Source organism: Poromitra crassiceps, assembly GCF_964638095.1.
Source record: "Poromitra crassiceps genome assembly, chromosome: 7".
NCBI lineage: Eukaryota > Metazoa > Chordata > Actinopteri > Beryciformes > Melamphaidae > Poromitra > Poromitra crassiceps.
The window spans coordinates 49,103,630-49,127,463 of record NC_139628.1 but is presented as its reverse complement, the minus strand read 5'-3'; the positions used below and the strand labels follow the sequence as shown (position 1 = coordinate 49,127,463).

At 45.2% G+C, this 23,834-nt stretch overlaps 1 protein-coding gene across 1 annotated transcript in view; it reads right to left on the bottom strand.

Annotated features, from left to right (window-relative positions):
- Window positions 1-23,834, bottom strand: part of adam19a (ADAM metallopeptidase domain 19a) — a gene marked incomplete at both ends in the record, with an annotated part of 148,134 nt that overhangs the window by 24,084 nt on the left and 100,216 nt on the right. The window contains 7 exons of the mRNA XM_083640268.1: window positions 128-212; window positions 1,443-1,609; window positions 2,860-2,931; window positions 5,122-5,187; window positions 9,434-9,617; window positions 14,314-14,390; window positions 17,302-17,380. Of these exons, the coding sequence (XP_083496394.1) occupies window positions 128-212; window positions 1,443-1,609; window positions 2,860-2,931; window positions 5,122-5,187; window positions 9,434-9,617; window positions 14,314-14,390; window positions 17,302-17,380 (730 nt within the window). The remainder of the gene's footprint in view (window positions 1-127; window positions 213-1,442; window positions 1,610-2,859; window positions 2,932-5,121; window positions 5,188-9,433; window positions 9,618-14,313; window positions 14,391-17,301; window positions 17,381-23,834) is intronic.

The window sequence follows — 23,834 nt, the reverse complement described above, 5'->3', positions numbered from 1 at the left end:
GAAAATGAAAACAAAGCCGAAAATCTACAATCTCGTGAGCACAGACAGAAAAACAGAACACAGAGCAGAGAATGGAAACAAGCCTTTTTTTGGTCTTCCTCCCTCTCCTCCTCCTGAAGCCACTCACCACATTGATGCCTCCAGAGTTCTCCAGGCTGCACATCCCCTCCAGCGGCGCCATCCCGATGGTCGTCCCTTTGAAGATCACTCCACTATCTCATACAAACAGACAAACACACACACACACACACACACACACACACACAGAGACGCTAAAACAAAACAAAAATCACTTAACCTTAACCTCCCTATCGACTGGTTGGCGCCACGGTGGGCGCACATCATCGACTGCAGACCCTGGTCATGAATGAGCCCGTCAGATTGTGCGGGAGGGCGAGGCCGTGCGGTCTCTCGGCGGTTGTCACTTAGCATCGCAAAACAAAACCAAGTGCCGTCTGATTAATCACAGCAAAATAGGCCCTCTGGTATCTGCAAAAACTAATTACCAATACGAAGCAGGCCGGGGCGCCGATTGATTGTTTATGGATGGCGGTGTTGTGTATAAGTGTGTGTGTGTGCATGTGTGCGGTGTTGTGTGTAAGTGTGTGTGTGTGCATGTGTGTGGTATTGTGTGTAAGTGTGTGTGTGTGCATATGTGCGGTGTTGTGTGTAAGTGTGTGTGTGTGCATGTGTGCGGTGTTGTGTGTAAGTGTGTGTGTGTCCATATGTGCGGTGTTGTGTATAAGTGTGTGTGTGTGCATGTGTGCGGTGTTGTGTGTGTGTGTGTGTGTGTGTGCATGTGTGCGGTGTTGTGTATAAGTGTGTGTGTGCATGTGTGCGGTGTTGTGTGTAAGTGTGTGTGCATGTGTGCATGTGTGCGGTGTTGTGTGTAAGTGTGTGTGTGTGTGTGTGTGTGCATATGTGCGGTGTTGTGTATAAGTGTGTGTGTGCATGTGCATGTGTGCGGTGTTGTGTGTAAGTGTGTGTGTGTGTGTGTGTGCATACGTGCAATGTTGTGTATAAGTGTGTGTGTGTGCATGTGCATGTGTGCGCTGTGCAGTCAAGCTGTGTTCAGCCCCAATTACGCCTAACTGAGGCGAGATCTTTTGCTTAATAAAATCCCTGTTTAGCTAATCATTTGTCAATTTGCTCACTAACGAAGTCTGAAATGATTTGAGGCTGTTCAGACCAAAGGTTGGGTCTGTTTGTGTTATTAACATCCCATAATGAGGAGGCTGAGAGATTGAATGGTGGAGGCAATCACATTTCTTTTCAGAAAATAATGACTTCACTTCAGGCCTTTTCCTGCCTCAGAATAGGCCTTTGGGGGAAACATAGTGCAGAGACAATGGCGGAGACACTACGTGTGTGTGTGTGTGTGTGTGTATGTGTGTGCGTGCGTGCGTGCGTGTGTGTGTGTGTGTGTGTGTGGCGTCTCTCACGTGAGCAGCTGGGCGTTGTCGTGTTTCTTGCGGGACTTGAGCTTCTGTCTCCACTGGAGGAAGGACCAGAGGGTGGCGTTGGGCTCCTCGGTAACGATGCACTGGTCCCGCTCCGTCCACACCTCCAGACCGATCAGAGGCACGCGGATGTTCACGGCCCTGTAGAACTGCATGGTGGCAGTGACATGACATTTATTTTGAAAGTTAAAATCAAAGACACGCTCACTTTCGCTCCAGATGAAGCCAGCACATACATTTAAATATAAGAATCGATGAAGGATAAAAGCACAGTGAAGTCAAGGACTTTTTATTCCACTGTGGTCCTCCTACGAGCAAGACAACACAGGGACAACAATACATACAAAATGCATACATTACACAACAAAGCATATATATTAAGAGAGAAAAACAGCACAAATGTACAGATTATTGCAGCAGATTTTCTGAGAGAGAGAGAGAGAGAGAGAGAGAGAGAGAGAGAGAGAGAGAGAGACAGAGAGAGAGAGATGGGTTAATACACCAGTGTCACTGGCTCTGGTCCCATAGTTATGGGAGTCATTGCCTCTTGGGGTGAATGTACCTACTGATTGTAAAGCGCTTTGGATGGCGCAGGCCATTTACCATTTACCATTTAAAATAATTGTCGCAGAGTCAAAAATGACTGTGAACCTGGCTCGACTTCAACATGGCCACTCTATCCTCTACAGTGGGCCATCAGGGACGTTTCAGGACCACTCTGATAAGCTTGTTCTGGGCTGTTTGATATGACAACTGCCAGGTAATTATAATATATGTTAATTGGATTCGTAAACTTTGCTTACATGAACCATATTGTGATATACATTATTACCGAGAATGACCCCCCCTTATGATTATTGTGATATTGATTTCAACCATATCGCCCAGCCCCCAGTACATATACCCTGTTTGTTCTACTCTCTCTCCTCTCTCCCTCCCTCCCCTTGCCCGTATCTTCATGGTCGATACATCTAAAAAAACCTGGATTTTCTAAACACACAGGTAAACACGCCACCACCACCACCACCACACACATCTCACCATAAATTCCCATAACATAGTCTGGTCACGCAAGGCAAATGTTCCTCAATGTTCTCTATTTTCCACCAGCTGTGAAGGGCCGGTGAAGGGCCACTTAGATTAAATCACAGTAAACAATCCAGGCAAGGCCCGATAGCAGGCATTTTGTTTACACTGTTGAACAGAATGTCATTTCCAATCACTTCAGTTCTTTCCCCGGCACGGCGAGGGAAAGGGGTTACAGAGTAGATTAGTCGTGGATGAAACAAGAATATAGATATGGACACAAGACCTTATGTGAGGACAGCGATTTGGGGGAGCCGGACTATGACACCGTCTATTAGTTGACGCTATCGGGTCGAGTGTCTGCTGGGCTTACCTTATCCACGTAATTGGCAATTTCCATTATCCTCAGCTTGGTTTTCTGATAGTCCTTGTTTTGTCGTTTGTACTGGGCGACAGGGGGAGATTGCAAAGTATTAGTGGCGTGAATTGGCAGTCAAGAAAGATCAATCAAATGTAGGGAACAATGAATCCCTTCAAAATAAAAGGGAAATAAATTAAGTAGGTAATGCACGGTGATATCGGCACGTCGTCAGTATCGGCCGATAAAGGCTTTTAAAATTAAATATCGGCATCGGCCCGAAACGAACATTTCTGCCGATATGACAGGCCGATAAAATGACGCTTTGATTACGCCCAAATGCTCGATGCTTGACACAGTTTTCCTAGTGAATGTGTCAAGTCAAGTCAAGTCAAGTTTATTTGTATAGCCCTAATTCACAAGCATGTCCCAGAGGGCTTCACAGAGAATATGTCTAGCTAATTCTAGCTGACACAACAGTAGCAAATTACAGAATAATGATAACACATTGAACAATTGATAGAGAAAAGTAGCAAATATAGGAGAGAGCGGAGGAGAGAGCGGGGGAAGGGAGGGAGAGCAGGGGGAATGTGAGAGAGTGATGAGGTGGGGGAGGGAATGGGAAATGCTGGGGAGTATAGGAGGTGGGGGAGGAGCAGGGGAAGGGGGAAAGAGGAGAGAGCAGGAGAGGGGAGGGGGGAGGGAGAGCGGGGGGATGTGGGGGAGGAGACAGCAGGGAGAGGGAGGAGGTGGGGAAAATGTGTCCATTTTGAAAAGCATTGTATTTCTATCTGCATCTGCCAGTGGGGCCATCACCATAAGAGTAGGCATCATAATGTGTTCACTCCACTACGGGAGAGACCTCCCTGAAATTAGGTGGAAGGAAATGTGCACATCAGTATCGGCATTTGCGATCGTCCAAAAGAGTTGGACAATATCGGCATATCAGATATCGGCAAAAAAAGAATAAAATCAAATATCATGCATCGCTATTAATAACTCAACGAAGCCCGCTTTGCCAGTCAGGCCCCTACCACTTCCATCATCATAATTACACCAATTACATAGGAGTAAACCGCACTCTAAAAGCTCCTTATCAGTCTCCATGGACTGTTACCATGGCATTAATGGACCTGGCAGAAGCCAACCAGAACCCCCAAACGGACCTTTATGAAGACGTAGCATCTCATCGCCGGGCTCAGTGTCTATTTAAAAGCCTCTGGACCATTAGAACACCACCTAAAACATCCCCTCATTAGCCAGACTCATCCTCCTCCTACTGGTCTGCACTCTGCACATGCTGTGTCCTCAGCCCTCAGCATGGCCGTCATGGCGGCCGCGCGGCGCGCTCACTCGCAGCACTCGCTATGAAAGACATCATTGTCCAAGATGTGGCTTTGCTTCCGTCCTCTTGCATCATCTTATGGCTTTTTGACGTCAATGGACGATGCAGTGCAAACTGGTGTACGCGTGTGTGTGTGTGTGTGTGTGGGGGGGGGGGGGGGGGGGGGGGGGGGCTGGGGGGAGTGGGTAGGTGCAGTGCAAACTGGTGTACTTGTGTGCGTGTAAAGCTGTTTTCACACATACAGACAGGGAAATTACCTGTAAATCAAGACTGGCTATTTCCCGGAATTTCCCTTCACACCTGAGGGATCACGTGTGAAAATAGCAGCGAAAATACCTGTATTTGAGGGGGGTCGGGGGGGGGGGGCACTGCAGAGCGGGTGGGGAGTGACGTGTGCACTTGGATGGGGAATCGTCCTTATTTTGGGGGTCGGCAAAACTCCGATGGTGAAATAAGTTCGCTTGTCACACAATAAATCACACTCGTTTGACTTAAGAGGGCATGTATGTTGTATCCTTCACATTCGCTAACCAGTCTTTGAACTGAAATCTTTGAAAAAGAAGAAGATGACGGGGTCGCGCTTATACCGGAAAACAACTTTCACACATGAAGGCATTACACCGCTTTCTGGTCATTTCCCGGTATAAAGCGCATGTGTGAAAACGGCTTAAGTATTTCTTTTGATGGTTTTGTTGGAATTCCACTGTAGAAAATGGAACGTTGTGGAATGTTTAAAGCCATTTCTTCCCCCGCGTTTGACTTTTAGACACAGAACATTAAATACTCACAACTTTTCATCTGAGAGAGCTATCTCAGTCATTCAAAAAGTTGTATATAGGGGGGAATTTCTAATGGAAATGTAAAAAAGAAAAATCAGAATGTCAAATGGTCACCATGTGAAGGTGTTTTGCAGTGATGGTATTCCTTCTTACCAGTGTGCTGTCAGCCACGATGTAGAGCTCCATGTACTTGGTGGTGCCCCAGGCGTTCCTTTTGACCTGGGGATAAGACCGAGACAGACACTTTGTGGTTAATAGTGTCGGCGGTAACAGTGTTTTGGGTAACAAGTAGGCCAAGGTATATATATATATATATATATTATTTTTTTTCAGACCATGCAAACTGGTCAAAAACCTGCAACTACACAGTTAGAAAAGCAGACAAAGTGGCACATAAAGGAGTCAGAACCCCAATCAGTGGGAGGGTAAAGGTAAAAGTAAAGGTAAAGTCCCACTGATTGTCACACAATGTGTGCAATTTGTTCTCCGCATTTGACCCATCCCCTGGGGGAGCGGTGGAGCACCTTGCTGCCAGTACCATCCACGCTGCCCTGGGGGAGCGGTGGAGCACCTTGCTGCCAGTACCATCCACGCTGCCCGTATGTTGACATAGTTTTACCGCTACTTTCTGCCTTGCTAATGCTAATGCTAATGCTAACGCTCCATTACGCTCGTTAGGGGAAGGCTCAGCTGTCATTAGAACTCATTGATTAAACATAGAGGGAGCGCTGCCTTGGCTCGCTTCAGGCTCCACACTGATACCGTGGATCAGCAGGGGAGCCTTGGCACTGTGAAGGAGGCCTGTGGAGCCTGCGCACGCACGCGCACACACACACTCATACGCACGCACACACACACACACACACACACACACACACACACATGCACACAGAGGTGGGTAGTATCAGTATTCTAAGAGTTTTTCTTTTCTTTTTTGCAAAATACTTTTTCCTCTTACTTGAGAGTACATTTACGATAAAATATATGTATGTTTATTCAGTTACATTTGGCCATTAATAGAGTAGCAAGAGTAGGTAGAGTAGCAAGACCATTGTATAGTAACATTACCATAATACATTTCATCTACTCACTACTTGAGAGTAGTTTTTTCACAAGATACTTTTTAACTCAGTAACTATGAGTACTTTTACATAATGCTTGTGTAAATATGATTATTAAGTCACCACGTCTACTTGAGTAGTGTTTTTGTTGACTCTACTGTACCCGCCACAGCACATGCACAGCATGAGTCTGGCCTGAGTGTGGAGACTGGTGTCTGCTGGCATTCTGCATAACAGGCCAGATTAATGGGTGGCTGTGGAGGGAATTGGGGAAGCCAAGAGGCGAGCTGAGAGGGGCTTCAACATATTGTTTTTGCACAGCAGGTTTTTGCAACGTTTTTTGTTGTTTTTGAATTGGACAGGACGTACACGTATGATTTGTAAATTTGACCTGCATTGTGAGGGGTGCTTTTATACATCGGCATGTTTTTGAATGTGGATGAATGTGTGTTGACTGTATTGTAAATATATATATATATATATATATATATATATATATATATATATATATATATATATATATATATATATATATATATAAACCCTAGTTTAAAACAATTGAGAAATGTGCAAATGCTAAATGCAGGAATAAAACTGAGCAGAAAAGAGAGAGAGAAAACATGTCTCCTGGCCTCTGTGTTCCAGCGGAGACAGAGGGACACAGGAGGGAGACAGAGGGAGACAGGAGGGCCCACAGAGGAGACAGAGGGAGACAGGAGGGCCCACAGAGGAGACAGAGGGAGACAGGAGGGCCCACAGAGGAGACAGAGGAGACAGAGGGAGACAGAGGAGACAGAGGGAGACAGGAGGGCCCACAGAGGAGACAGAGGAGACAGAGGGAGACAGAGGAGACAGAGGGAGACAGGAGGGCCCACAGAGGAGACAGAGGGAGACAGGAGGGCCCACAGAGGAGACAGAGGGAGACAGGAGGGCCCACAGAGGAGACAGAGGGAGACAGGAGGGCCCACAGAGGAGACAGAGGAGACAGAGGGAGACAGGAGGGCCCACAGAGGAGACAGAGGGAGACAGGAGGGCCCACAGAGGAGCCGTTTGATCATGGCCTTGGCCCAGCTCACCCCCGCCAAAGCCATCATTCTAGCAGTTTCCAGGTGGCACGGGAGTGATTTGGCGCTTGGCAACGGTCGCAGAGAGAAATCATATATATATATATATATATATATATATATATATATAATTATTTTGGCATATGACAAAGAGTGTTCCCTCCACAGGGCCGATGGGTGAGTCCATTCAGCGTGTAATAGCCCCATCCAAAAGAGAATCACCACTCCCAGGTCCAAATGAACCACAAGCACCTTTTGAATAGAATCAAGAGTCAGTAATCATTCAGCTCATTACAAACAACACAAAGCGGAGCCTAGTCCAACTCATCATGTCATCATGTCCAACTCATCATGTCATCATGTCCAACTCATCATGTCATCATGTCCAACTCATCATGTCATCATGTCCAACTCATCATGTCATCATGTCCAACTCACATGTCATGATAGCTACATTGAGAATCTCTTCAACGGCCAGAAGACACCTGGGCTGGCTGTGTCAATATGCCTTTGAGCTGCAGCTGATGGAAGTGAAATGCACAATAGGGCGGAGAGAGTCTTTGTCCGTTTGCTTTGCCGAATGGGGCTTTTATTCCTGGATTCTTTATTTGCTATGTGGTCCGGGGCTGTCTGTCCTGTTCCCGGGAAAAGGCACCGTGCTCCGTGTGTGATATTTACTTTCCAACCTTTGCCGGTTTTGTTTGCGGAGCGTCGGAGAGAGGAGCGGAGCGGCCATCTGCAAAAAAAGACTGCAATAGGGCTGCTGCAACTAACCATGATTAATCTGATGATTATTTTCCAGATTAATCGTTTGGTTTGTGTGGTCTACAAAATGTCTGCAAATTGGGAAAAATGAGGACTAGTGTTTCCCAAAGCCCAACATGACGTCCTCAAATGTCTTGTTTTGTCCACAACCCACAACAAATATATTCAGTTTACTGTCATAGAGGAGTAAAGAAAACACAAAATATTCACATTTAAGAATCTGGAATCAGAGAAACCGAATAATTGAGTATGAAAATAGTTGGCGACTAATTTAATAGTTGACTATATCGTTGCAGCAACAAAAACACTGAGCTCAATCTGCCTTCATCTGCTTTGTTTTGTTGATTAGTGAAGTCTTAGATGTCATTTCAATAAGGAAGATTACTTAGCCCACACCGTGTTTCACTCACATTTATCCCCCTAAATTTAAATTAAAAGACAGAAAAACTAGAACGACCGCAACGCGGACTTATGCCATTAGTTCATTCTTGAGTCCAAATCGCCATTTGAGGCAAATTGGAAGAAATTCCGTCAAGGCGCTCCTGTGATGTTGCGTTACAGAGCTTGGAAATTGGGTGTGTGTGGTCACAGTGACCTTGAACTTTGACCACCAAAATGTAATCAGTTCATCCTTGAGTCCAAGTGGACGCTTGAGGCAAATTCGAAGAAATTCCATCAATACATTCCTGAGATATTGCGTTAACCAACTTGGGAATGGCGTTCGTGAGGTCACAGTGACCTTGACCTTTGATCACCAAAATGTAATCCATTCATCCTTGCGCCCAAGTCGACATTTGAGCCAAATTTGATGAAACTCTGTCAAGGCATTTCTGAGATGTTGCGCTAACAAGCTTGAAAATGGCGTTCGAGAGGTCACAGTGACCTTGGCCTTTGACCTTTGACCACCAAAATCTAATCAGTTCATCCTTGAGTCCAAGTCGATGTTTGAGGCAAATTTGATGAAATTCCGTCAAGGCATTCGTGAAATATCGCGTTAACAAGCTGGAAAATGGCGTTCGAGAGGTCACAGTGACCTTGACCTTTGACCACCAAAATCTAATCAGATCATCCTTGAGTCTAAGTCGATGTCTGAGGCAAATGTGATGAAATTCCGTCAAGGCGCTCCTCAGATATCGCGTTAACAAACATCGTACGGACGTACGGACGTACAGTACGTACGGATGGACAACCCGGATCCATAATGCCTCCGGCCTGGCTATCGCCGGCGGAGGCATAAAAACTGAATTTTGAACAAATAAAATAATAATCAAAATTAAACAGAATTCTTTTTTTTTTTTTTTTCATATGGCCTGTAGCACCCATTAATGTAATAATTTACCAGAAATGTAATAACGCCTGAAAATGTAATAAAATGTGGACTTAACTTGATCAAAAATGTAACAAAACCCATCTTACATTTCCGGTAAATGACTACATTAATGGGTGCTACTGTACTGTACTGTACTGTACTGTACTGTACTGTACTGTAGTGTACTGTACTGTACTGTACTGTACAGTACTGTACTGTACATGGCCCTACATTGTTATTGTAGAGGTGGCGTCTGGGAGACTCACCCTTTGATGCAATGGTTGAAGGAGCTCGGCGATGTGGCTGGGCTGTCCGGTCTGATGGGCGTGGCCGCAGTGTCCACCTTTGACTGACAGCTCCTCTGTGCTCAACAGTGAATGGTGGAGAGGATCCGGGCCTCTGATTGGCTCCAGGTAGTAGGTGTCACTCAAGTTCAAGGATATCAGGCCCCTGAATGAGGAAGATGGGGAAAAAAGAAGTGATGTGCATGAGCTTGGGGAAGACAAAGACGAGTTATTATGGATCCCACTGCAGTTGTGGGCAGAACATGCCCTGCGCCCCTCTACGCAGCAGTCAAGCGCCGGGATTGAAAATTTCGTGCAATTGGGTATAGCGACACCTACTGGCAAACAGGGGCGTAGGCAGAAATTCAATTATGGGTGGGCCTGGATAAAATTGGGTGGGCCTGGATAAAATTGGTGGGGCAATTGCATGACGAAATTTGCGCAAAATTCCTAGATGTCATGAAGTTGTCATGCATTAGACTCTGGAGATGATGTGCCCTGCATTTTTAAGCTACAAAACCATTAGCTAGCAAGGCAGCAGCAAGTTTGCCTCTAGAAAACAATCAATTAAAAAAAAAAAAAAAAAAAAAAAATTGGTGAGCCAGGGCAAGAAGTGGGTGGGCCTGTGCCTACCCAGGCCCACCCGTAGATACGCCCCTGCTGGCAAACACAAAAAGTGGTTTATCTGGAGAACCAGCACTGATGAATGCTCCATATAACAGTTATGAAATTGGTTCAGGCCTCATGAATGCGTTTTAAATATGTAATATTCAGCTCAGTGTTGTGTTATTCAGTGTTACCTAATTGTGTGTGTGTGTGTGTGTGTGTGTGTGTGTGTGTGTGTGTGTGTGTGTGTGTGTGTGTGTGTGTGTGTGTGTGTGTGCATGTATGTTCGCTACAGTTGACAAAATGTGATATTGTAAGTCGCATTGGAGAAAAGCATCTGCTAAATGACGTAATGTAATGTAATATAAGCCCCAGAGGCGAATGACCTTGAGTAGGATATAAGAGAATTGAAGCAGACTTTTCATTTCCATAGAGACACTGCATGAAATAGGTCACGCCCATCACGGGGGAAATCGCTCCGTTCACTCCCATAGACCAGCGTCATTTTCCTTGAATTAAACATAGCTAAAAGCTGTTGTGTGGTGGGGCTGCGTAGACAACAAATGTAAAAAATAGCCAGTTAAAGTTTGTTTGCACTCCTGAGCAAAACAAGGAAGCCATTGAGAATTGGCGAGAAGGAAAATGTGGATCTAGCTGTCAAGGAAGTAAGTTGGAGTGTTCATCTTCCGTATACACGATCTTTTGGTGCAACACGCAACCATGCACGTGACATAGGAGAACGCCAGGATTGGAGGGGCGGTTTCTGTTTCGCGCTCCGTAGTGTCTCTATAGCAACTAATTACTTGTATTATACAGTCATACTGTACTATACTAGTCAAGTAACTAGTAACTGTAACTAATTAGTCATTTCAGTAACTTGCCCCAACACTGATACATGACAAACTCACCCTTGACAGAACTCTTTCATTACAGTCACGTTGCTCTCTCCCCCCTGAGTCATAAAACATTGGCCCTCCCTCTCCTTAGCCCTGCCCCCCCCCCTCTCTCTCTGACATCATCATTTTAGGCACAAAAAAAATATGGCCATGTTCGCTCTTTTCATCAGTTCCGCTCTTTGATCGCCCCAAAATGATAAGCAACTAGAATGAGTGCAAAGGTGAGTTAGCGCGTCCTTGACAATTATATGCGAGTGAGTGGAGGAGTAGAGCGAGAGAGAGATTTATTTCTGTTTAAAGCGAGCGGAGCAGCAAGCAGACGAGGTGGATCGTTTAGCAGGAGGAGGGAGGGCGTGACGCGCTTCTTGACCTCCGTACGCTCGCCTGCTTGTAATGTTAATGAGCGAGGCATCGAAGCGTCTTCTCACCGGTGACCTCATTTGGATAAGAGTGCCAAGCCGACCAAAATGACAGTGTGACATGTCATGTAAAACGGCCAAGTGTGGAATTCTCTGTTGATCGTGGTGGTTTCCTTTCCTCCATCTGACTTTGCCAGCAGAGGATAATCTGATTAACTGCAGTCCGTGAAAAAGAACCTTTTTAAGTCGGACATAAAACGCTATTCAGTAAATGCACCGCATATCTCACAGTAAGCACCATAGGGGCTGTGAATCTTCACTGGCCTCACGATTCGATTACGATTCATCTGTCAACGATTCGATTCGATTCGATTCCACGATGCATCACGATCATCACGATGCATCTGGATACAGCTCCAACAGTATTGCAGCTCCAAGTATCAAATCCTCAATTTTCTGTACTATTACTGCACATGGCTACTTTTTCATCAATTAATTAATACAAGCAGTCAGATAAATACCAAGGCCCTTTGTTACTTAGAAAGTGCTTTAAAATCTGAATGTCAACAGAAATTTAAACATAATAACGATTCAACGATTCATCTGTCAACGATTCGATTCGATTCGATTTGATTCACACGTCCGCATCGCGATGCATCGATTATACGATTAATTTAGACACCCGTGAGCACCATCCAAGTTAACTGAAGAATGGGCGAGAAAAACACAAACTAAAGGGCAAACCAGAAGTTTTGATTTTGTCTCTTTTTATTTCTCCGCCGGTTGACAGCCGTGGCTGGAGGCATAACGTTTTTGGGTTGTACATCCGTCCCCTTCTCGTTAGCGCGATATCTCAGGAACACCTTGAGGGAATTTCTTCAAATTTGGCACAAACGTCCACTTAAATGATGAGTTCACCAAAAAATGAATTATCTCCTGCCGATGGAAGGACAGGTGAAGTTTTTTAGTTTCACAGCAAAACACCGTTGCAGAATTCTCCCAAACCAGTGATTCCCAAACTGTGCGCCGTAGCCCACTAGTGGGTCGTGGAGGTACTGCAGGTGGGCCGCGAGTGGCCTGCCAACAGTTTTCGCGGGCAATCAACTGGCTTTAGCAGGGTCATTTCTAAAGCTAAACTAGAAGACCCAAGGCATCCATTGGTACAAAGCACAATATGCTAGCTCATCAGCAAGGGGGCTGAATAACGCTAGAAACATAGGTTAAATTTGGGCGAGGGAAAACTATTTTGTTTATCTCACCTCACAAAAAGTGCTCCAGGCACGCTTTCTCCATGCCAAAACGCTATGTGTGAACAGCCCTATACCGCAGATTACCCCTGCTCTGTCATTACCATAATGCAAAATTAACTGCTTAACGTAGCCCCCCCCCCCTCCACTTGAATATTGAAATATCCATCCCTACCACATATATTTTATGAGTCTGGACAGACATGGATGTAAACTGCAACTTGATTTGTTGGTGCAGGCATACAACCAGAAGGCAGTTATTTCAAAAAATGTTTTATAGACTTGTGTCAGTAAATTGGCTGACTCTTTCCATGACTGGACTTTTAAGAAAGCATTTCCATTCTGCTGGGTTACAGATCTCCATTCCCCCTCATGTCCGCTCTGTTCTCATCAAAGCACCTGTCAGAGAGCCGCATCTTCTGGCTCCATTCCCAGATAGGGCCAGAAACAAAAATGAGTTTGGATGGGATGTGTCAGCGCTGTAAAGACTCTGTGTCAGATACAAATTAATGAAGATAAACCAATAGCCGGGGAAAAAGAAAACCTTGTGAGACGCTTATCGGTTTGGATTTGCTGAGCTGGCTTTTAAATTAATTTCTTCTCAGGACCAATCTACCCTAGAACTTGACATCTCACCGGCTGGATCAAATTCATGAATATATTTTCATGGGGGGGCTCACTTTTTGGCATCGCTGCCAGGAGAACGCTCCGATCTGAGCACTCAATATGCAATGCGTTTCACATTCAATTCTGACTGAGGCTCTTAAAATGTAAAGACTTCTAAAAGGACTGCCTGTATTTCCAAAGAGATCAAATTAGTGGGTATCATAAGTATCCAGACTTGCTTGGGGAACTTTAATAACAAAAATAAAAAATTAAAGTCCAATAACAAAGTCCAGTTAAAAGACAACTTCTGATAATTCAGGTTGAACTTTCTCCGTTTTGACAATCAGCCTATGTCTGTGTGGGACCCTGTGTGTACATGCTGTTTTCCTGAAAGTGGCTTTTCACTGATGGTGATGTGGATATATCTTATCTTATTGCCTTTGCCTAGTGGTAAGCTGGTTGTGGCTATCAAGGTGAGGCTAGTGGCCACAGAAGCATAGCAACTAGGACTGGACCAATATGGGGTTTCGCTTTAGACAGACGTCACTGATAGCTCATAGTATGCGCTGATAATCAATATATCTTTAAATAATATATTTTAAAATTTGACCAGATTCATGTGATAAAATGTATAATTCTCATGTTATCATGACAAAACAAAAACAACTATTTATAAAGATACAAATGGGAGTGCTGCATTGGGTCAAGAAGACATGAATATGTTAGCAGAGTAAAAATCAGGTGCTCTTCCAGGATGGGGCATATATAGATACAAGATAAAAAAAAAAGAGGTAGTTGTCCAATGTGGTGGCAGCAAATTCCCCAGGTGTTGAAGGCAGCAAAATGAGACATCCGAGGCACTCTGAATTAATCCTTTATTCTAGCAGGGATAAAATCCCTGATCACAAGATAATTAAGTCACTATGACAAGAGGACACGTTTTGTTTCATTGTGATAATGACATAATGATTGAAAATGAATGATCATTGTTGACGAGGAATCGACCTTTGTTTTGTCGCAATAATCGACAAAAAGTTGAAAGTGATCTGATCTGACAAAACGTTTTTTATGTACGTTCTCTATAGACTGCTGTACACTCATGAGTGTGTAATGTAACGTGACAAAACATAATGAACAGTTGACTGTACCTTACTCCTGAACATGTGCTGAGAGCCACCCAGGAGTCGCTGTGTCCTCGCACATGGCCATGGTAGAAGCAATGATCCTGAAAGAGACAGCAGGAGCAGGTTGGAGTCAATATCTCATCTTGAACAAAGCATTAACAAGCCATGATAATGTTTCTGATGTTTCATTTATAATGTCTCTGATCATGTTTCTGATGTTTCATATAATGTCTGTCTATAATCTGAAAAATAAATAAAAAATCCAACTTTGCATTTGAGCAACTATGTCTATCAGCCCTCAAGGCACACCACCAACATGGAAGAAGAATTATCAAGACATTTTTGAGAGGGAGGATTAAATTATTAATTATTAAATTGGACAGAAGTGTCAATTCAAAGTCTCTCTGTCAGCCCATTAGAGCATGAAATTAGCTCATTTATTTGAGCAGCAGCGGTACACGCAACACGCTCCCTCAGAGCCAACATACAGTACACAAATCTATTGTCAGTCAGAACTTTCCCTGCCAGTCCAGTCAGTCAGAACGTTCCCTGCCAGTCCAGTCAGTCAGAACTTTCCCTGCCAGTCCAGTCAGTCAGTCAGTCAGTCAGTCAGTCAGTCAGTCAGTCAGTCAGTCAGAGCTTTCCCTGCCAGTCCAGTCAGTCAGAAGCTTTCCCTGCCAGTCCAGTCAGTCAGAACCTTCCCTGCCAGTCCAGTCAGTCAGAATTTTCCCTGCCAGTCCAGAGCCCACATTAGCCTCATGCTGGATGTGATGCAGATACAGGCCAAGAGTGGCTGCCTACAGGGCAGGGCAATATATCCATATATTATATTGATATATTATATTGTGTCGTAAAAAAGTGTCAAATGTCCTGTGTTGTTTAATAAAGCCTGTAGGTCGAGGTGGTCAGACTTACGGCAGCGTAGAAAAAATCTGCTCAGTATCTCATTGTAATGAGAACCTTTTCTTGTTATAACGGAATCTTTTTCTCGTTATATATTTTCACGTTATGATATCTTTTCTCGTTATTATGACATACCAACTTGTCATTATATGGAGAAAAGTTTCTCATTATAACTAGATACAGAGCAGATCCCCCCCCCCACTGTGGTAGCTCTATGCTGCTGTACAGAATAGATCACAATAGAAACAAGATCTGAGTTGGGAATGTTCAGACCGAGTATAGCCGCAGCATTTGACACATATCAGAAAACATGACGTACTTTGCAACATTATGGTTTATGTGTAAATGAGCTTGTCAAACAAATGTGTTGAGTAAGACAATGTTCACATGATAAGCACTCGCAGAAGAAAGCACAAGTCATCGGGACTCTCTATCCAGCTAATTTGCATATCACCTAAATCTGCTCTAAATAGCTGTCAAATTATCTAATTGCAAATGCAGCCACTTGTGCTCAATTTGAATATTGGGAAATTGTTTGGAACTAATGTTGCCGTGTGAAGCACTGTGCCAAAAATTCAATAGAGTTTATAGATGATGGCTAAACAACTCATTCTATTGTCTAATTGAAGTGTACGAGGGAGGGGGAGAGAACAGGCCAATTTCCATATTACAGAAAAAAATCCTATCCACTGTTGTACATGGGGAGATAACAGTGGTGAGAGTGTAACCTAGATTACAATAACCATTATTATACATTCCTTAATTAAGATGACTTTTTTTGGGTTGTGACTAAACTCATATCAACTCATGCCATGTCATCCACATCATCAGTAGGGATGACATCACTTCACACTTGTTGCACATGACATGACATCATCAGTGGTTATGACATCATCCTTAAAGGAACACTCCGTCCATTTTCAACCAGCTTTGTATCATTAGAACATCAGTAGTAAATCAGAAAACTGTAAACGGTTTTGAAGTCTGTCATTTAATTTGACAGTTATTGAGAGTTGATTTGAGTTAATGAGTTATTAATTTGAGTTAGTGTGGACCAGTGATGTCACTGGTCCACACTTTAACACTCAATAACAATTAAATGACAGACTTCAAAACAGTTTACAGTTTTCTGATATACTACTGATGTTCTAATGATACAAAGCTGGTTGAAAATGGGCGGAGTGTTCCTTTAAGGTCACTCAGTGTTTTCCAGTTGACCCTTGCCCCGCTGTCCAGAAACAAATGGGTACATCCATATTTGTATACAGTCTATGGTAGTTAGTGGTCCCCAGTAGACATATGCCTTAGAATACATGTTGGTACTGTAATGGTGTGACAGAGGCAACTGACTGTCACACCAACTCAGGCTGATCAGTTCATTAGCATAGACCATAGTTGTATAAATCACTCGTAGTGGAATCTGAAAAGGATTATTTATACTGTAATCTATCTTACATGATGTTGCAATCCTTCAACTTAAACTCTGAAAATATTCAATGAACAAAGAGTTGTTATTTTATTTATGTAACCTTTATTTAACCAGGCAAGTCATTAAGAGTTTTTCTTTTATTTATTTAACCTTTATTTAACCAGGCAACTCATTAAGGACAAATTCTTATTTACAATGGCGACCTGGCAATGAACAAAGAGTATTCACACTGTGTCTCAACTGTGTCGAAGTGTGTATGTGTGTGCGTGTGTGTGTGTGTGTGTGTGTGTGTGTTCTTCTATTTCTATGAGGACCAAATGGCCTCACAAGGATACAAAGATGTAGAAGATCCTCCAAAGTGAATGTGAATGTCTGTCTGTCTGTCTGTCTGTCTGTCTGTATGTCTGTCTGTCTGTCTGTCTGTCTGTCTGTCTGTCTGTCTGTCTGTCTGTCTGTCTGTCTGTCTGTATGTCTGTCTGTCTGTCTGTCTGTCTGTATGTTTATTATTTTTTAGGATTAGGAGTTAGGTTTAGAGTTAGCAGAAGAAGAAGAAGAAGAAGAAGAAGGATAACAACCCTCAATGGAGAGTAGCCCATAATAATGAATGATAATAAGCGTATGAGTGGAAAACAAGTGAGAGGAGAAAGCCAAATGACTCCAGACTATTGCTCCAGACTTACAGAGTAATTGGTGGCCACGGTCAGTGGTTGGCCATCTTCAGTATAGAAGGTCTCTGTGAAGTCTGGACCTAAGAGCTCCCTGGGAAGGAACATGGAGAGAAGGGGGGAGACATGGAGGAGGAGAACATGGGGAGAAGGGGGGAGACATAGAGTTGGAGGGTTATGGGAACATGGGGAGAAGGGGGGGAGACATGGAGGGTTAGGATTTGATAAAGAACATGGGGAGAAGGGGGAGACAGAGGTGGAGAACGGGGAAGGGGGGAGACAGAGGTGGAGGACATGGGGAGAAGGGGGGAGACAGAGGTGGAGGACATGAGGAAGACATGGAGGTGGAGGGTTATGGGAACATGGGGAGAAGGGGGAGACATGGAGGTAGAGGGTTAAGATTTGGTATAAACTTGATAAAATGTTGATACAAATAAAAACTAGAATGATATATGTCTCTGCCAACAAGTGAGCAGTCCACATGCATGTCTGTCCAGACTTTGACGTTTGAGCCAAATGTGAAGAATTTCCGTCAAGTTGCCAGCCGCTTCACCGGCAGGGCGTAGCACATTGAGTATCACACGATTCCCACCAGTTCCCTTCCATCCCCACCAGGCGCCCCGACCGACCAGAGGAGGCGCTAGTGCAGCGACCAGGACACATACCCTTCAAGCGGTCTTCCCACCCGCAGACACTAGCCAATCGTGCCTGTATGGACGTCCGACCAAGGTAACACGGGGTGGGGTGCGAACCTGCGACCCTCATGTTGGTAGGCAGGGAATCTACCGCTCTTACTGTGGCTATTACATTGAATCTTGAAAAGGTCACAGTACAACATGCATTAGCTTCATTGTAATCTGTGGCAGAAATAGGTGACATTTGTCATGTTTGGTGACAAAGGGCTGTCAAATGTCAGGACGTCCCCGGACGAAGACCTGGGTGACAGATAAGGACGACGTCGCTGGACGAAGGCCTGGGCGTCAGATAAGGACGTCTAGTCTTACTCAGCGCTGTGTGATGAAGGCCTGGGCGTCAGATAAGGACGTCTAGTCTTACTCAGAGCTGTGTGATGAAGGCCTGGGCGTCAGATAAGGACGTCTAGTCTTACTCAGAGCTGTGTGATGAAGGCCTGGGCGTCAGATAAGGACGTCTGGTCTTACTCAGAGCTGTGTGATGAAGGCCTGGGCGTCAGATAAGGACGTCTAGTCTTACTCTGCGCTGTGTGATGAAGGCCTGGGCGTCAGATAAGGACGTCTAGTCTTACTCAGCGCTGTGTGATGAAGGCCTGGGCGTCAGATAAGGACGTCTAGTCTTACTCAGCGCTGCGTGATGAAGGCCTGGGCGTCAGATAAGGACGTCTGGTCTTACTCAGCGCTGTGTGATGAAGACCTGGGCGTCAGATAAGGACATCTGGTCTTACTCAGCGCTGTGTGATGAAGACCTGGGCGTCAGATAAGGACGTCTAGTCTTACTCAGCGCTGCGTGATGAAGGCCTGGGCATCAGATAAGGACGTCTGGTCTTACTCAGCGCTGTGTGATGAAGGCGTGGGCGTCAGATAAGGACGTCTAGTCTTACTCAGTGCTGCGTGATGAAGGCCTGGGCATCAGATAAGGACGTCTGGTCTTACTCTGCGTTGTGTGATGAAGGCCTGGGCGTCAGATAAGGACGTCTGGTCTTACTCAGAGCTGTGTGATGAAGGCCTGGGCGTCAGATAAGGACATCTGGTCTTACTCAGCGCTGTGTGATGAAGGCCTGGGCGTCAGATAAGGACGTCTAGTCTTACTCAGCGCTGCGTGATGAAGGCCTGGGCATCAGATAAGGACGTCTGGTCTTACTCTGCGTTGTGTGATGAAGGCCTGGGCGTCAGATAAGGACGTCTGGTCTTACTCAGAGCTGTGTGATGAAGGCCTGGGCGTCAGATAAGGACGTCTGGTCTTACTCAGAGCTGTGTGATGAAGGCCTGGGCGTCAGATAAGGACGTCTAGTCTTACTCAGCGCTGCGTGATGAAGGCCTGGGCATCAGATAAGGACGTCTGGTCTTACTCTGCGCTGTGTGATGAAGGCCTGGGCGTCAGATAAGGACGTCTGGTCTTACTCAGCGCTGTGTGATGAAGGCCTGGGCATCAGATAAGGACGTCTGGTCTTACTCAGTCAGCGCTGTGTGATGAAGGCCTGGGCGTCAGATAAGGACGTCTAGTCTTACTCTGCGCTGTGTGATGAAGGCCTGGGCGTCAGATAAGGACGTCTGGTCTTACTCAGCGCAGTGTGAGGAAGGCCTGGGCGTCAGATAAGGACGTCTAGTCTTACTCAGCGCTGTGTGATGAAGGCCTGGGCATCAGATAAGGACGTCTAGTCTTACTCAGAGCTGCGTGATGAAGGCCTGGGCGTCAGATAAGGACGTCTGGTCTTACTCAGCGCTGTGTGATGAAGGCCTGGGCGTCAGATAAGGACGTCTGGTCTTACTCAGCGCTGTGTGATGAAGGCCTGGGCGTCAGATAAGGACGTCTGGTCTTACTCAGCGCTGCGTGAGGCAGAAGCATCCCGCCTCTCTGGCTCAGAAACGGGCAGACGGGAAGACGAAGGAGAAAAGACTCGCCCAATCTCCATTGTTCCCAGGGGCCCTATTGTATTATTCATTGAGGGGGATCGTAATGGAACGTAATCCAGCTTTCTCACCCCTTTTACTGCAGACAATTTGCTCCGCCATAAAAAAAAAAGATAGTCTTACGTGGCAGTCTTCTTCTTAAGTTAATTCGATTGAAGCTGGTAGACGGACTGTGGCGTGATGTGGAACTCGACTCCGTCTTATCTGGACAATATTTGAATAAAAGGCTTTTTATCAATGGGAGAGGAAAGAAGCTGCTGATTGCTTTGCATGGCGTGTCACCCCCCCCCCCCCCCCCTCTCTCTCTCAAGCAGAGTAGAGTGAAGACATGGGAGTGAAGAGATTCAAAACAAAATGGTGTCAAATATCACCCGCAGTTTAGTGGAGGCATGACACCTCCAAGCTCCAAAAACACTGGACGAAAAATGTTGACCTACAATGTACAGTATACAGTTACGTGACCTTTGACCTGGCCTCCACCCACAGCAGAGCATTTCGAATAATGTATTTGCTTCCTGCATTGATTTAGATGAGATGTGGTCAGGTGACTCGCTGACCTTTGTGGGCGGAGGCAGTTTGGTCTCTGGTCATGAATAATTTGGGCGCTGGTCTGTGATGAAATCTCAGGGTCAGCGGTTGTGTTTAGGTGGACAGTGAGATGGAGAGCGTGTCTCACACAGTGCGACACAAGCGATAGTGCCAAACATGGTTTATAATATTGACGGTGGCAATTTTGTACTCGAAGGTGCCGCATCCGAATGATGATGTGATGTGATAGACCCCTTCTCACGGGGGCCATTTTGTGTGGAAAAGGCAGAGTAAACACAGGTGCAAGCATGTGGAATTTGGAAACGCTCATTAGTGTTTTGCTTGCAGCTGTGTTTATTCTGCCTTTTCGACACAAAATGGCCCCTGTGAAAAGGGTCTATTGTGATTAAAATAACTACTTTGCCATTTTTTTTACCTTATCTCCATACATTAGTCCTCACTAATACACCAGGACCTCCAAAACACAGAGCAGTTAGACAGACACACTGCCGTCTCATAGCATAGCATTATACACATATACACAATACACAGAGCAGTTAGACAGACACACTGCCGTCTCATAGCATAGCTGTGACTGGAGGTGAACTGTTCAGCTCATGACGTGTGTAAGACAAGGACACCACTCACAAGGGAGTCAAGGGACACCAACAGGAAGAGTGTGTGGGACACCAACGAGACAAACCTAACGCACCTGTCAACAACACACACACACACCTCCCCTCTGTCCTGTCTACAACGTTGAAACAAACGCGCTTTCTCCAATCACCAATTACTAAGTGCACAGCAGTGTTTTAGCTGTCAGCACACAAACAAACACACGCGCGCACGCGCACGCACACACACACACACACACACGCACACGCACACGCACACACGGCATGGAAATGACTAATAGCTAATGGCAGAAATATTCTGCTGTGTGAGAATGACGAGCCCGCGGGCCGCCTGGACTAATAGGAAAACAAGAAACGGCAATTAAAGGCGAGGAATGGCTCCGTTAAAGCAACACCACCAAGTCTTCATGATGTTACTGGTGAATGACACCACCACATGCTGAATATTAAATAAGACCGTGGCTTGAAGGTGTGTAGATGCTGTCAGACCAGGTCTTGAAGGAGAATCCAGTCGTATTATCTTTAGCTTTAGATCTAGAATATCCAAAAATATACACATATGAAACGAGGGAGAGGACTTCACTTTGCTCTCTACACCTCCATAGAATGAAATGTAAAGGTCCAGAAAGACCACGCCCACTGTAGACCACGCCCACTGTAGACCACGCCCACTGTGGGCTGTCGGTGAGCGTCTGTGGCCCTCGTCTTTACAGTGTCTCCCGCATCATCGGCTTTTCCTGTTGAATGGTATCGGGCAGTCAGCCAAGTATGTATGTACACATACAACATACAACATATACATTCCTTTCTTCTACCACAAGCAAAAGGCAGTGCTATTTGTTTATCTGACATATTCTCGATTAAGAAGGGCCGGTAGTTACATGATGAAACCGTTTAAAAGTGGTGTGAAAATGGCAGGCAAAGTGCGCAGAACATACTGTACGTGAGAGAGAGTGGCATCAGCGGAGGACCAAAATGCGTGACTCATTAGCCAATGAACAGCCAGGAAGGGGTTTGAATGCTAAAATAAAGCTGATATAATGTACAATTTGATTCAAAAAAACAAAAACAAAAAACCCTTTCAAAGTACAACACAAACTGTCCATTTTGCTGCAACTCGACAGTGCTGCTTAATCCAGAACCTTACTTCCTGGAACTCTTGAGAGTAAAAAAAAATGGTCCATTGGAGTGAATGGAGATGTTGTTGTGACTCTTCTATTTACACGGCTCTGGCTGTTCTTTGCGGTGCGTTCAAGTGCAACGTTTTGGCGCGGACACAGGAGATGTGAGGCCATCGTTGCCGCTAGCCGAGTGTGTCGGGGGGCTTTAGGCTGGGTAAAGGAGAGAGTGACTTTGAAAGTGCTGCTGTTATCCCCGGGGGGGGGGGGGATCGGACTAACACTTTCTGCTCTGGCGCTGATAACGCTGCCATGACACCCAGACAGCTGCAGCTGACCTGGAAGCAAAACGTTCCACATCAACACCGTAGCAAGTCACTGTCGATGACATCACAGATCCCAGCCTCGGGGCAGAGCTCGATGACATCACAGATCCCAGCCTCGGGGCAGAGCTCGATGACATCACAGATCCCAGCTTCGGGGCAGAGCTCGATGACATCACAGATCCCAGCCTCGGGGCAGAGCGACTTATCGCCGCGCTGTCAGGTGAAAAAGCCTTTTATATCTCCTCCACACGTCGACTTTCCAGCAGCGGAGAAAAAAAACAAGAAGAAAGACAACCTTGTTTTTCAGGCTGGCGATCATGCGTTTGAGTTTTATAAAGGCTTTCGTTGTCGAATCTTCTCAGCCACACAAGCCTTCAAGTGAAGTTGAAAATTGGGAGTTATGTTTTGGCAACATGTTTCAACAACAGCGCTAGTATGTGCTCACAAACACTATCTCTTTGTGACTGTCCTTCCTTAACAGGAATTAAAAAAAATGCAATCTCCCATTTAGCCCTTAAGTGGAGGTTGTGCGTTTATCACTGTCAAGGTTTTTTTAATTCACTTCAACTTTCCCTTCAGACACAAATGTGGTTTTGATAAAGTCGTTTCATTAAGATTCAGGTTTCTTTAAGAAGTCTTTTGGAAGGACAAGGCGGTCATAAACAACTTGGCACAGGGAACTATGGTGCCAACAGACCGTGAAACGCTGCTGCAGAGGCATCTCTCTACTAACTCCAGGAATCTGTGTGTGTTTATCGCATATCTCCAGAATCGTTTGTCCACTTCACACTTAGGCGTGCGGGTGTGTTGCTGGGGACCCAGGGAAGTACAGTGTCGGATTTGGACACGTGCAATTTGGACACATGACACATTCAATATGAATAAACTTTGACTAAACGGACGGACGACACAACATGTTCATATCCTATGAATAAACTTTGACTGTCATCAGTGTTGTGACATAACTGATGATGTCATCAGTGCCCGGGCCACAACCCATTGCTGCGCAGCAGCTATAATTCCTTATTGTTTAAATTGATACGTTTGTCAATTGATACTTCTAAGCACGCGCTATATAGTTGACAGCTATATCCAGACTCCCAAACAAAAGCACAATGAGTTGACAGCTATATCCAGACTCCCAAACACAAGCACAACGAGTTGACAGCTATATCCAGACTCCCAAACACAAGCACAATGAGTTGACAGCTATATCCAGACTCCCAAACACAAGCACAATGAGTTGACAGCTATATCCAGACTGCCAAACACAAGCACAGTGAGTTGACAGCTATATCCTAAAGTTATAATATTTTCTACCAAGGGCTGATATTT